This window comes from Apium graveolens, chromosome 8 (genome assembly GCF_009905375.1).
Source record: "Apium graveolens cultivar Ventura chromosome 8, ASM990537v1, whole genome shotgun sequence".
Lineage (NCBI taxonomy): Eukaryota > Viridiplantae > Streptophyta > Magnoliopsida > Apiales > Apiaceae > Apium > Apium graveolens.
The window spans coordinates 42,936,234-42,951,467 of record NC_133654.1 but is presented as its reverse complement, the minus strand read 5'-3'; the positions used below and the strand labels follow the sequence as shown (position 1 = coordinate 42,951,467).

Here is a 15,234-nt window from a genome sequence, read left to right as displayed (position 1 = left end):
GAGTTGAAGAAATACATGGTTTAAGCCCCTTTGTTGGCCAAGCCAGTCTTGGATGAGACTCTGTACTTATACTTGGTTGTTTCTGAAAATGCACTTAGCGCCGTATTGGTAAGGAGGAGCTTAAAGTTCAGAAACCCATATATTACGTCAGTAAGATTCTGCATGGGGACGAGTTGAATTATTCGACTATAGAAAAGTTTGCCTTGGCCTTGGTGATGGTCTCAAGGAAGTTACGTCCCTACTTCTAAGCTCATAAGATCGAAGTATTGACAAATCAACCTATAAGAAATATCATTCACACTCCAAAAGCCAGTGGAAGGCTGATCAAGTGGGCTATTGAGCTCGGGAATTCGATAATAAGTACAAACCTCGAATGGCGATCAAAGCCCAGGACTTGGCTAACTTTATGGTCGAATGTACCATCACCAACCAAGAAGTCGGGGGCAGGAAGATACACCTCAAGATATGGGGGAAAAAGGAGAGTGAAGGAGAGCAGATCAAGGACAAGGAATTCTGGGTACTCTATTTTGATGGGGCATCAAAAACAAATTCAAGTGGAGTTGGACTAGTCTTGCAAAGTCCTGATGGGTTCCTAATTGAATATGCTATGAAGTTGGATTTTCCCACCACGAATAATAAAGCTGAATATGAAGTCTTAATAGCTAGCATGGGAGACTCGAAGCTCGTGGTATCCCAAGTCAAAGGAGAATTTGAAGCAAGGGATGAAACCATGGTGAAATATATACGCCTAGTGAGGGTTGTGATGACTCAATTCGATGAGTGCCATGCCGAGCACATTTCAAGAGAAGAAAATGCTAAGGTCGATGTGGTGTCCAAATTTGCCTCATGAGAAATGGAAGAAACTTCTGGAAGCGTGTACTTTCGTGTTTAAAAATACGAAGCATAGATGTCAAATTAGTTGCCCTATAGGACTTGAAGGGTCATGGATAGATCCTATTAAGGCTCATCTACAAACTGGATGGCTTCCTAGTGATGTAGTGGAGTCGAGAAAATTATCTGTACGAGCCCTAAGATATTCTTTGATTGATAGGATTCTTTATAAAAGGTCTGTCGTAATCCCTTATCTAAGAAGCCTCAGGTCAGACGAGGCTCGGCTTGCTCTCGAAGAAGTACATGAAGGTATATATGGCCAACACTTGGGGGGCAGGGCCTTAACCCACAAATTACTCGTTTAGGCTTCTACTGGCCAGAAATGATGGTTGATGCCAAAGAATACGTGAAGAGATGTGATCGATGTCAAAAGCATGCCCCTGTAGTAAGGCAGCCACCCAAAATGCTTACTTCCATAAACTCCTCACTCCCATTTTTTATGTGGGGAATTGATATTCTTGGGACTTTCCCGATGGCTACTGCTCAAAGGAAGTTTTTAATTGTAGCAATTGACTACTTTACTAAGTGGATCGAAGTTAAGCCCCTGGCCAAGATTACAACTAAACAAGTTGCTCAATTCCTATAGGAAAAAATCATATGCGGATATTGAATTCCCTGAATCTTGGTAACCGATAATGGAACACAGTTCAATAACGAGGATTTTAAAAAGTATTGTGAAGGTAGTTATTCATCTGCAAAAACATGTTTTAGCACAGTAAGCTATATATGTAAAGGAAAGACAAGTAGGATGAATACTTAAAGAAGGGAAGTAGAAGCTTACCGAAGCTACCGCCTGGGAACCAAGGCACTCAATTTGTAGATCGTCAGAAGACTCCATGATCTCATCCTGATCACGTGGTGTAACCACACTCTCAGACCATATAGCGGCCGCCTCCGAACTCCACACAACCGTGTCCCTTCTATGTAAACCCCAGGTTATAGTGAAATGGGAGGTATCCTCATCAAGGCTAAGAGGCCTCTCAGATATGAAGGTGGGAATGTTCTCTGTAACAGTGACCGAAGGGTCATCACCAACCCTCACACGTTTCTCATGGTAGCTTCAATTACAGAACCCGAGAGGCAGGAGACTATCTTCTCTTGAAAATAGAGTCCAAAGCTGCCTTACTTGCAAAAATACAAAAAAATTAGAAGATGATAACACATGGAAATTAACAATAAAGTCAAAAGAGGAAAGAAATACCCTCAAGACCCAGGTCTCTTAGACGTAAATTTTTTAAGTTGCCCTCTAAAAGGATGATAGCACAATGATTCAAGTTATCAGCTATTATGGCCTTGATGGCCGCATCTTTGTCTATCCACAATTTTAAATCCCTCGGAGAACCATCTACACTTTTGGAAAAATTGGGCCTGAAAAAATGGTCTTAGCCCTCCTCGGCGTCTAAGTAAACATAAAACCACTCACTTTTCCAGTCAGGATAGGAGTCAGGGTTGGTACCAGAGACAAAACATGAACGAGCAAGGGACCTATGAACTATTTTGACCCATCTTTGGTCATCAGGGGCATTTATGAACTTGAATAAATATTGAAAGCCACAAACGTTGGGCTTAAATCCATGTTTATGAGATTGGGCCATATAACAATGAATAAAATGCCAAGAATTAGGTGTGAGTTGAGTTGGACAGACACAGGCTTCAGCTAAAATATAAAAAATAAAAGGATGCTGGGGGAATACAAAAGCCATCATAAAAAGTTTCTTTATATACACGAATGACCCCCGGGTTTTGGGTAACAAGCTCTGTCATTTTGGCTTACGGCCTCAGCCCTGTACGGAGCAGAAATCCCAAATAAACGGGCTATAGTACCTACTCTATCAGAATCATATCTAGAAGGATAATAATATGCATCTAAATGGAGAATATTAGGGAAGGCTTGACCAACTCAGTTAAAAGATCCCTAAGAGAAATTACGGAAGCATGGACGAGGGATTTTTTTACCTCGATTAGCCCTTGAATGGCGAGGGACGTCTTGAGGAGGCTGAGAAAGGGAAGAATCGGAGTCTGCCATTGATATTCTTATGAAGGATGTAGAAACCCAGAAAATTTTGAAGGTAATGGAAGAAGATGAAGATTCCAATGGAATCTTCAAGCAAAGACAGAAAATGGTGAAAGGTACCATTGTGCATGAAGCCGGAAATCGCCTTACGGAGGAGAAAAATGAGAGAAATGTGTAGAAAAAAAGTTATTTGGAGTGAAGTGTGAAAAATGAGCTCAAACCCCCACATATAGCCTCACCAACCGGTTACTCAACTGGATATAGAAGGTAATTGGGCTGAAATTTTGGGTCTGCGGGTATCTAAGGGCGGAAAGCCCATAAAATTCATAATTAGGAATATTCAACCAAATTCAAGAGAACTATAGAATTTTCTATACCAAAAAAGCAAGGGAGGAAACTTTTCCCATGATATGTTAAAAATCATATTTCGTCATAAAAAGAAAAGACAAGCTAGAGAGGTCAAACCATGTCTAGGAGACACAATTCCTAGGCGTGGTTCAAACCATGTCTCCTAGGCGGGGGTAACCCACGCCTAGGATCTATTAAAGGTAGAGAGGTCAAATCACGTCTAGGAGACATTATTCCTAGGCGTGGTTCAAACCATGCCGCCTAGGATCTATTAAAGGTAGAGAGGTCGAACCAGGTCTTAGAGACACAATTCTTAGGCGTGGTTCTAACCATGTCTCCTAGGCAGGGGTAACCCACGCCTAGGATTTATTGAAGGGAGAGAGGTCAAACCACGTCTAGGAGACACAATTCCTAGGCGTGGTTTAAACCATGTCTCCTATGCGGTGGTAACCCACACCTAGGATCTATTGAAGCTATGGGAAGTCAACCCACGCCTAAGAAGCAATATTCATAGTGTGGTTCACAAATTATCTCCTAGGCGGGGTGACCCACGCCTAGGATGTATGACATCATACAACCCATTTTTTTATTATTCAATTAATCAGAAAATGGGCTAAAAATGAAAAAATAGCTGAAAATTGCCAAAAAATAGGGAAAATAGAGGGATAATCCCAAAAATTCAGGAAAATTAGAAAATAGTTTCCAAAATATATTTGTGGACAAAGTATTTCTGAAAAATTAAGAAAAATACCTGTGAGTATTGGAATAATCCTGAAAAATTAAGGACAATTATGAAAAATACCAGAAGGTACCAACAAATTCTTGAAAAATTAGTGAAGCTCATAGGGATGAATCCCAAAGGGAGAATCATTGTAAATGTCTAGGTCGCTCCACACTTTACGATAAAAACGATTATCAGAAAAGGTATAAACTTTAACTTCTATGAAATCTTAATCGGGTTTCGCAAAAGTTGAAGGACAAATGATATGGGCCTGAAATTAGCCTAGAAGCATAATTAATATTGAATCAGTTAAACCCGATATGGTCCAGTAACGAAGCCCTGTTAATGAGGTCCAAAGCATTGATTATTTATTAATTTCGTAATTAATAAATTGGGTGAAATGCAGCTCATTGAAATATCCTATAAAGGATATAATTCTTCATTGAGTAGTCTCTAAGGCACCCAAATCAATAAGGAATCTGATTCCTACATATTAGGACTCCAAAGTCTATTCCAAAATGAATACTTATTTATCAAGTCTCCTGATCCTAGTTCAATTCAAGTACATCCAATATCTATATAAAGGGTCTCACCCCTCCACCAAGAACTACGTTTTGGCTTGATTCTCTAAATTCACAGAGATAAATAGGCATCTTGTGAAGGCAGATTTAAGCTACGAAATACAAGTGCAACCATTAAAGATCTTGAGCCCTCGAACCCTAGTAATAAATATCTCAATAATTATAACCAACTTTTTTATCCATAATACTAGTATTTTGTAATAAGAAAATTCAATCTAGAAAATTTTTTTTGGAGAAAATGATTAATTTCTAAAAGAGATTTTCTTGTTTCAAGAAAAGGAAAACATTCTCGAAATGAACATCTTCACAACATTTTTTAAAAAATAAAATAAAATAATGACAATAGTTAAACAGCTGAATTTTACAAGCAACGGATGATGATGAGAAGTGTGACCTACAAATGAATGACATCACATCGAACAGACTAATCTTTACTTATTAAATTTTACTTGTATTATCGTTAGAAAAATCTTACAATTTATCTCGGTAACATTATGAAATCGATCAGGAAAATGAAATAAAAAGTAAAATTACTAAATCAAACAAGTCCCGACCGTCACCATTGACTAAAAAGGCGAACGCCAGTATGCGTATAATACATTTAGCATATTTTGAAATTTCGTCGTACAAATTCATAGACCAACCCATCACAATGAGAGCTGTTAATGCGTGTCGTTCGTATAATTTCGTATTGTGTACTTTCTTCTTTCGTGTAGTAAATGATAAATACATATCCGACTCATTTAGCATTTGTGTATTTAAGGGTAAACACATATCCGTAACTCATCATTTCGTGTTCGTTCGTATACATTTCGTTAATAAAAATAAATTAATTAATTAATTAATAAATATATAAAATATTATATGGTTGGATATAATTTTACATACATATATATATATATATTTACATATTTACGTATAACTGTATATTTTTGGATATATTTTTATAAATATATATGAATTTTATGTATATATACATATAATATTAAAGTAATATATATATTTATATATATGAATATATGAATATTAAAAAATTTATTATTTCGTATACTTTCGTGTCATGTCATGTATCCAAGGGCAAACACAAATTTATACCCGTTTAGATTTCTTATTTTTTCATGTCGTCTACTTTCGTGTTCGTGTATCAAAAAATTGAACACATACATTTATATCGTGTCGTTCTAATGTCGTTTTATGGTGTAGTATACAAAATTGGTTGCTCTAATTAGAATGCATATGCACCTTACACTTTTCACGTGTCCTCCCAATATTTTTTTTTTTATTTTTATTATTTTTTTTATCGTAGGTAACCCGCAGCCGCTACTCTTCGGGTGCGCACTGGGTAAACCCTACTATTACAAACCACGTGAACCAAGGTAAACCGCATTTAAGCGACAGGCTCTGGCTAAGTAGGCATAATCATAAATTCTCCTCCCGTGGGATTCGAACCTGTGACCAAGAGGTTAGTTTTCCTCTCTTTAACCAACTGAGTCAACCCTTGCGGGCATGTCCTCCCTAGTTCGCGGAACCTTCGCGGAACCAGAAAACATAAAGCGGAAAATCGTGCCCGGAGCATCTCTAAGGGTATGCACATGTTAGCAATGAAACCCACGTGGCAGCTATAATTTCAAAAATATAGATGATATGTAAAAAAAATACAACTCCAATAAAGACACCTGTTAGTTATATTTTTAGATGTTTATAAACAAACACGCTAGATTTGTTGATTGAAGCACAATAATTAATATCACTCCACGTCATTTCCCTCTCAAAATTTTTTATCCCCGACTTTATTTCCCTCTAAAATTAATAATTATCTTTTAGATGTATTTCATCACACACATATGTATATTATTTTAATTTTATGTAATGTGAAGTGTGAAGTTATTTTATGAAAAACTGTAAAAAATTTCATTGTCAACCAAATTTCATTAAATGCTTATATAATATTTTAATATATATTTTATAATTTTAAAATTATTAATAAGCTAATATAATAATAAATTTAGTTAAATATTTTATAACATATAAGAGTAATGTTTTTAACTAATTCTTCTAATTTTTATATTATAAGAATAATATCCTTAAATATGTTTTAATTAATTTAATATTTTAGTTTCATTTGTATTTACTAAAAACATAATTAGTTTGTTATTATTAATTTTTTCAAAATTATATATATGTTAAAAACAATCATGTAATATAATTGTTGAAATTTGAAAATAACAATAAATTTTTTTTCAAATATAGCTAATCATTTTAGTTAATACCACTAAAGTATAATTGATTACAGGTATAACAAATTTTACATAATATTTATTTTGTACTATTTTAGCTAATAAATATAGCTAATAGCCTTGGAGATACTCTTAGCACCAGTTTTTTCTTGGCCCTATTTAGTTTCAAAAAAAATTCTACTTTTCTATCTTTGAAATTTTAGAGATTTTTAAAGTTTTCTTTTTCTTAGAAAATCAATGAAACCTATTAAAACATGTTCCAAAAAATATATAATTTCCAAACTTTGGAAAAATGAAAAACATGTTTCGAATCAACTAATTTTCTTTTTATATAACTATATTATTGTCTCTATCTCGTTCAATTATATACAGTTTTTTTCAATATTCGACACGCATTATAAGATGAATAAAAAACATATTTCCCTAATTTATTTTTAAAATTTTATTTTTCTATATTAAACTTCAAAAATCAAATTCTTATTCAGAAGAAAAAATAAATTAAAATAATTTACGTAAATATGTTATAAAGGAGCGTTAAAATACATGTCGGCTCTCCATCCCCCAATATATATAAGAGCGTTAAAATGAGTGATTGCTCTCGGTCCCCGGTGTATACTTTCGTACACAGAAAGAGGGAGTAGGTTTTAATAATAATAAATTTAGTTACAAAAAACTTAATAAGTTATTATATGATCAAATAACAGGTTTTATATTTACATAATTTTTTGGAGCTATTTCTTTTTTTTGGTTGTTTTGTTTCAATTAAAACAAAATAATAAAATTCAAATCAATAATACAAAAGCATCATTAATGGATTATGCATAACATTATGATTGTATTTAAAATCATGTTTCTTAAAATGACATAGATGATCAATGACATAGATGATCACTGTACTGCTAAAATATACATGATCACTATACTACTAAGTTATTAACACTTAACTGCCTGGTCCTATAAATCAGCTGTCTATTTTTCTAAAGATGAAAAACTAATAGTGAATTTGGACTACGAAATCAGAAAACTACTAAAAATAGTATTTCAAACTTTTTCAATTTTAGCTATATTTTAGAAAAGAGTGGAAAACGTGTTTTCCATTCTTTTAAAATTTTCAGTTTCAAAATTTGTGATTTTCTAGTTTTTAAAGAAAAATTTCAATTTAAATTCCAATTTGTGATTTGCTGAATAGTGACAAAGCAGGTCCTAGTACTCCCTCAATTCCAATTTACATTTCATATTTTTTGGTTGTTTAACTCAAAATTTCATACAATATCTAATAAAAAATAATTATAGAAATTATATGTTACGTGGCTGATAAATCAACATAACTATATAATTATTATTTATCATTAATTTTCACATGCAAAATCAGACAACTGCTAGGAAAGATACTGGTGTCAAATTCCACATATTTACTCCCGGCTTCAAATTTAATATGGATGAAATCACTTAACGAAAAAATGCCCAAAATACATCATTTTCCAGATTTAAATGCCCAAAATATCCACTTATGGGAAAACTGTCCAAAATATTTATCGGCGGGAAAATTGCCCAAAATACCGACGAAATACACATTTTACAGATGCGTATTCTATCTTTTTAAAAATTTACAAAGAATACGCATGTCTGACATGCGTATTCACTGTTTACTGTAGGTGAATACGCATGACGTGCGTATTCTTTGTAAATTTTAAAAAAAAAAACAGAATATGCATGATGGTAATGCGTATTCAGGGGTAAAAGGGGCAGTCCTTTCCGCCAAATGGTATTTTGGGCACCAGCCCCACAAATGGTGGGTATTTTGGTTTTTTACCAATCACTTAATATTATATTTATTTGATAATTGTAGTTAAAAAAATCGATATTCGGTAATTTTTTTTTTTTGACAAAATGCTTTTTATAAATTGCATCAACCAAAATTACAACTTAATTTCAATAGAACAAAACTCCCATCGAAAAAAATACAGTCAAGATTAAACAAATAAACGAGCTAAACAAATAGTCGCTTATGTTTTCAGACTGTTTAACATCATGAATCTCAAGATTCTTTGAATGAAAAAAGATTAACATGACTTCCTGATCGATCATACCTGCACCAATCCTGGAATTAGTAATATCACAAATGACCTTCACATACGCACCATCTGTAGCCCAATGTTCAGAAGCACCCAATCTATCTACATGCCAAAAAACCAGCTATAGACAAGCCGAGGGTGAAAGATCTCAAAAGATGAACACATTTTAGTTGTGAAAAATAAGCTCTTGTAATATTCGGCACCAACCCAAATTCAATGCACGAAAAACAGATCTCCCACAAAACCACATAAATTATTTTCAAAGTACCCAGGAACAAAACAAAAACAAGTATCCAAAAAACATACTTCAACATTCCAAAAAAACGGGGACAATCCAGACACACGTCAATAGACGAGACTTAAACCAAAAAATTCAAATACCTTGGAATGACACCAAATTTTGGTATGATGTTAAGGAGGAGGATTTGAATCTAGAGGTAATTTTTATTTGCAGAATCGGACTCAAAATCAAGATAGATCTGAGAAATAAATTCTAGATATTTGGTTTTGGTTCGATTTTTATTGAAAGTAAGAAGGAAAATCAAAGAAAAGAAAAGTTTTGGGGCTTACCACCGGTGAAGTTCCGGCGGAAGCCCCCGGCAGCCGGTAGGCAAGAACAGAAACGGAAGAAACAGAGGGCGGTCTCACTTTAGGGTTTTCATATTCGGTAATTAATCGGTAAATCGGGGAATAATCGGAATAAAATTCGGATATATTGAAATATTTTAATAATATTTAATATATTTATCTTAATAATTATGAAATATATAATTGAAAAATAATTTATAATATATCAAATTTCAAAAATTAAATCGGTCAATTATTTTTAAAAAATTAATTTGGAATGTTCAACAAGATTAGGGATTTTTAGAATAGTGAATGTAGCATAAATAAGTTATGGGTATACTTAATTTTTATGTCTTATTAATTTTGATAGATTCTGAAATATATACAATTGAACCTGACATAAAAAATATAAAAAATGAGACTGATGGAGTATGTCGGACTACAGACTTTAATATAATATTTAAATTTCAAATTTTCAATATGATCTGGTTGTCTTTGTAGTTGAACAGAAACTCGTCTATAATCGAACACTTAACTTTCTTTACGAAAACCTCTGTACCACTATATTAACGCTTCGAGCATCTCGAGGTTGTCAAAATAGTTGCTTGCCAAATAATTATATAATATAATACTAGCCTATAACCGGTGTGATGCACAGGATAATTATACATTTATAATTTTATTATTTTCTAAAAGTAACTTATAAAAGACGGTAATTATATATTATTGAGATTTATGTATTATATCGAATGATTCAAAATTTAGATAGTTAAACTTTAAAACAAAACACTCAAAATATTATAAATGCTATGACTATAGTTCGAGTTATGAAAATGGAACTACAGTCATTAAGAGAAGATAAATGGGACAAATTTTTAGAAGATGTTAAGAATTTTTGTGTTAAGAACTCTATTGAAGTACCTAATGTGGATGATATAATATCGATTTGTGGTCGTTTAACGTGTGTTACATAATTTCATAAATTGAGATATTTTGTGGGATTAGTTATTTACTTTCATTATTTATGTATCTTTTTTGTTTTAGTCAATTTTTAACTTATCTATTTTGAGTCTTCCATGTTGATACCTTCTATTCAAAATTGTTTTTCAAGTGATTGATATAATATTCCGAGAGATGGAATACAGAGGGTAACACCGAGTTACTTACTTGCATTGCATCTCTTAGTCCCTGAAATTTATTTTTAGATTTTGATCTTACAAAACTTCTTCCACTACCACCTTTAATCCAAATTATGATTTGGTATTATTTTTTGTAATTTTGTTTTTTTAAATTTTTTCATGGTTTATTAATTATTTTTATTATATTATAATTTGAATTATTAAAACTAATTTTAGAAGGTTTTTGTTTCCTAACAAAAGAGATAAGAAATAAATTGAGTGCGATTATAAATTAAGTTGAATAATGATTTATAGAGTTTGTAGTTAAATTGGATACATTTTTTTTAATTTTTATTTTGATAATTTATGAAAAAAAATAAAAATTATATATTATTGAGATTAATGAAGTTAAAATATTTACGTATCATCTTGTATGTATTATATTATTTAATGATTCAAAATTTAGATAGTTAAAATCTTAAAATATCCTCCTACTTTGGGTTGCTTCGCGCAGATGTATAGACTATTGAAAAGTGGGAGTTTTGAATAGTAATGGAATATGTGGATGATTTGGTATTGTTTTTTATAATATTATTTTTTTTATTTTTTTCTTGATTTATTAATTATTTTGTTATATTATAATTTGAATTATAAAAACAAATTGGAAGGTTTTATTTCCCTACAAAAGAGATAAGAAAGAAGTTGGGTGCGATTAGAAATCAAGTTGGATAGTATTCATAGAATTTGTAGTTATATCATATACATGATTTAATTTTTTGATAATTTATAAAAGATAATAATTATATATTATTGAGATTAATGAAGTTAAAATATTTACGTATTATCTTGTATCTATTATATTATTGAATGATTCACAATTTAGATAGTTAAAATCTTAAAATGTCCTCCTACTTTGGGTTCCTTCGCGCACGTACATGCAGAGATTATTGAAAAGTGGGAATTTTGAATAGTAATGGTGTATGCGGATGATTTGGTATCATTTTTTAATTATTATTTTTTTTGTTTTTTTCTTGATTTATTAATTATTTTGTTATATTATAATTTGAATTATAAAAAAAATTGGAAGGTTTTTATTTCTCTACAAAAGAGATAAAAAAGAAGTTGGGTGCGATTAGAAATCAAGTGGGATAATAATTTATAAAGTTTGTAGTTATATCAGATACATGATTTAATTTTAAACTTTATTTTGGAAAGTGTTAACATACATTTTAGAAATGTGTTAATCGACCGACCAAACGAAACTATGTTTCGCTTATAATAATATAGTATAGATTAGTATTTTAGTTTCATTGAATTTTATGTTAACTTTACAACATTATACTCTAACAATTAGTAATCTACTTTGTGGTTTCTCGATTAAATTATAAATATCACATAAACTAAATATAATATTATTAATATTGACTATTATATTTATATATATATTAACCATTTTGAAATTTGTCAAAGTTTGAACAACCCGTTGACTACCATACATATGGGCCTGGTTTGTTTGTTGCCGGGTTTTAAGGCTATCCAGAAGTTATCTCTCCTTAGAATTAGGTTACAAAATTAAAATATCCAAAGTTTAGTAACAGCATGCGTTTGGTTTGATTGATCATCGTATAACTTCCAATTTTAGGTTATATAATTTTTTTTCAAAATCCTTTATATATTTTAACAATATTAATTTTATATATAGATAAAAATATTATTATAAAACTATGTAAAAGGTATATTAAATTTTTATGAATTATCTATTATAAACTAATATAAGAAGAATAATAAAATTAATTTAAAATATTATAAATATATTGAAACATTAATTATAAATAATAGAGACAGAAGATCATATTAATATAAAACTAAATTATATATATATATATATATATATATTGATAACTAATTTAAAAATGGTACATTGAATATTGAGAGTATAATAATTAAAATTATTGTTGAGGAAAAGTATTTATTATAAACTTTTAAACACAAATAACTAATTACAAAATATTTTGAATATGGATAAAAATGATTATAATATTATATACATATATTTATATATATATATATATTATATTTTAAAAATAAAACTTAAACATATTAATCAAAATAAAATAAATAATGATAAATACAAATAAAATAGATAGCCACTACGTAACTTTAAAAAACCACGCTCAGAATGAGTAACCGAGTTCCCCGACTTTGCATGATACCTAGTAAAGAAGTACACATTAACCCCTCAATCACATTCACCCGCTCAACCACTTGCAATTGAGCCGCATTTTACAGATAATTGCGAGATATGGATTGGTGGCGAATTTAGATTTTAACAATCGCTTATTCTTGGTTTGGATGCGATTTTAAAAATCACAAAAACGTAACCGCAAACCGCGACATATATTTATAATAAATATATTTTCAAAAATATAATTGATATCATATAAATTAGTAAATAAACACATTTATTTTTGTAAAAGTTATTCTTTAATAATCTAAGATTAATTAAGATCATTAATACTTAAGTTTTTTTTATCGTAGATAACTCGCAGCCGCTACCCTTCGGGTGCGTAGTAGATAAACCCTACGGGCTCACGCAATAGCTTGCAAACCACCTGAACCAATGTAAACCCCATTTAAGTGACGTACTCTAACTCAGGAAACATAATCATCAATTCTCCTTAAATGAGATTCTAACATGTGACCAAGATGATAGTTATCGCCTTTGTAACCAACTGATTCAACCCTCCCTTGCAGGCGTTAATACTTAAGTTTATAATTTATTATTATTGAAGTAGCTCGACCTTAGTCGCTAATATGCAAAATTTGCAACTTAATTTTCATGTTTATAATTTGGGCATGTAGTGTATATTTTATTATATTTTTAGTATCCTTACTATCCCCTGAGCATTAGTTTATATTTTAATTTTTATTTTTAAATGTAAACTTATCAAGTAAATTAAATTTAAATTTATTATGTTTCGAATTTATTTCTTTTTACAATTTATTATTATTTTATATTAAGTGGTTGAACCGCAAATTGATTCGTAATAATCGCAAATTCGTAACCGTAATTGACGCGGTTAACTGCAACCGCAAATGCGATTACGGATGATAATTTTCAAAAATCATTATTTACAGTTTGGTCCGACTTTTATCTCAAAATCGATCCGATCCGAACCGCGTAGTAAAGAAGTATAAGTCACTTTAACTCTAGTAACTAGATTACAGGCTACCAAATGAGATCCACTGATTGACAATCAAGAATGTTATGTCACCTCAGATTTGTTAACCTTTGCAATGTGGATATACTCTCACGTACTTGAATGTTGAATGTAGTGGTAAACTAGTTTGAATATATACGATCAAGTTGCCCAGTACGTAAAGTGATTTATTTATATAGACATGTGTGCTGATACCTGACCCACTAATTTCATTGTGTCTTAACAGCTCCCTCACGAACAGCGAGTCAGCGACAATGCATGTAAAGTATATGTTGTATTTTGAATATCCGTACGTAGTAATAAAAAATAGTTATAATATGATAAATAAGATCACATAAGCAAATCTTGATGTAGCTAATTATTGGATTGCTTTTAACTAAATGTTGTAAAACGAAGGTTGATAAAGAAAAGATGAATACTAATTATATAAATTACTTCGCAAAATAATTATAAAATATCACGTGATAATTTTATTTTTTTAAATGAAAATGAACTCCAATAATATTAATTATATTATTGCATATTAACACATGAGTCATCAGGAACATTACTCTAGAGAGAAACAAAAAGTTAATTCTAGTAATGCTTTGTAAATATACTACAATATTGTATGTAAAACCTAACGAAATGTCTTAATAAAATTTATCTCTTAATCATTATAAAATAATCTTTCTTGGCCCGCTTTAATTGAAATTTCAACGTATGATTACTTGAATTTTAGTAGTTTTTATTTGACTTGCAGTTGCAGACTATGCACGCATGTGTTGGTTTCAAGCATACGCACCGTGGACTCGTGACTCTAGTCGAGGTAAGTGGGCTCGGATTTGACCCATAACTTGCAGCCGGTTAGGTGGCCTCAGTCCCCGTAATTTTTCCTTAATATACAACCATTTTTAATTTCCATCTTTAATTTCTATTACAAATTTATTGTCATTATAAATTTTAATGTTTTTCTTATTGAAAATTATAAAACAACTATTGAGGAGTACAGTCTAAAGTAATTTTAATTTTGATAAATATCGTAGGTATAAATGGAAAATACATAATTAAGTTAATACTTTTTTAATAATTAATTGTTTGTGCAATAAACAAAATATAGCTTTTAATTAAAAAATAATTCAAAGTCAAAAGTGTTTGAATTAATTATCTAATTTTGGCCATTTTATTTGATAAATAACATATCAGATTTATTTTATTTCTACATCTTCAAAAACTCGCAAATTATGCGTACTTCCATATTACTTAAGTACTTATTGATTTAAAATTGTCGCTTAAATTATCAATTAACACAACTTTTAGTCAGCATAATAATCTTAAATTTAACCACTTTTAATAACATCTTGGGACACAAGTTTAGACTTTAGACCGACTACAATGCCGCCCCAGACAAAAACGTGAGAGAGTAATTTTCAGAACCGCCATTGGTAAACATTTTTAGATTCTATATGGTAGAATGAAAAA

At 30.8% G+C, this 15,234-nt stretch overlaps 1 protein-coding gene across 1 annotated transcript; it reads left to right on the top strand.

Moving 5' to 3' along the window:
• The first annotated feature begins 373 nt into the window (after nucleotides 1-373).
• Nucleotides 374-850, top strand: LOC141679523 (uncharacterized). The gene has a single exon (XM_074486004.1). It carries the CDS (start codon nucleotides 374-376, stop codon nucleotides 848-850), a length of 477 nt encoding a protein of 158 aa, XP_074342105.1.
• The last annotated feature ends 14,384 nt before the right edge of the window (nucleotides 851-15,234 follow it).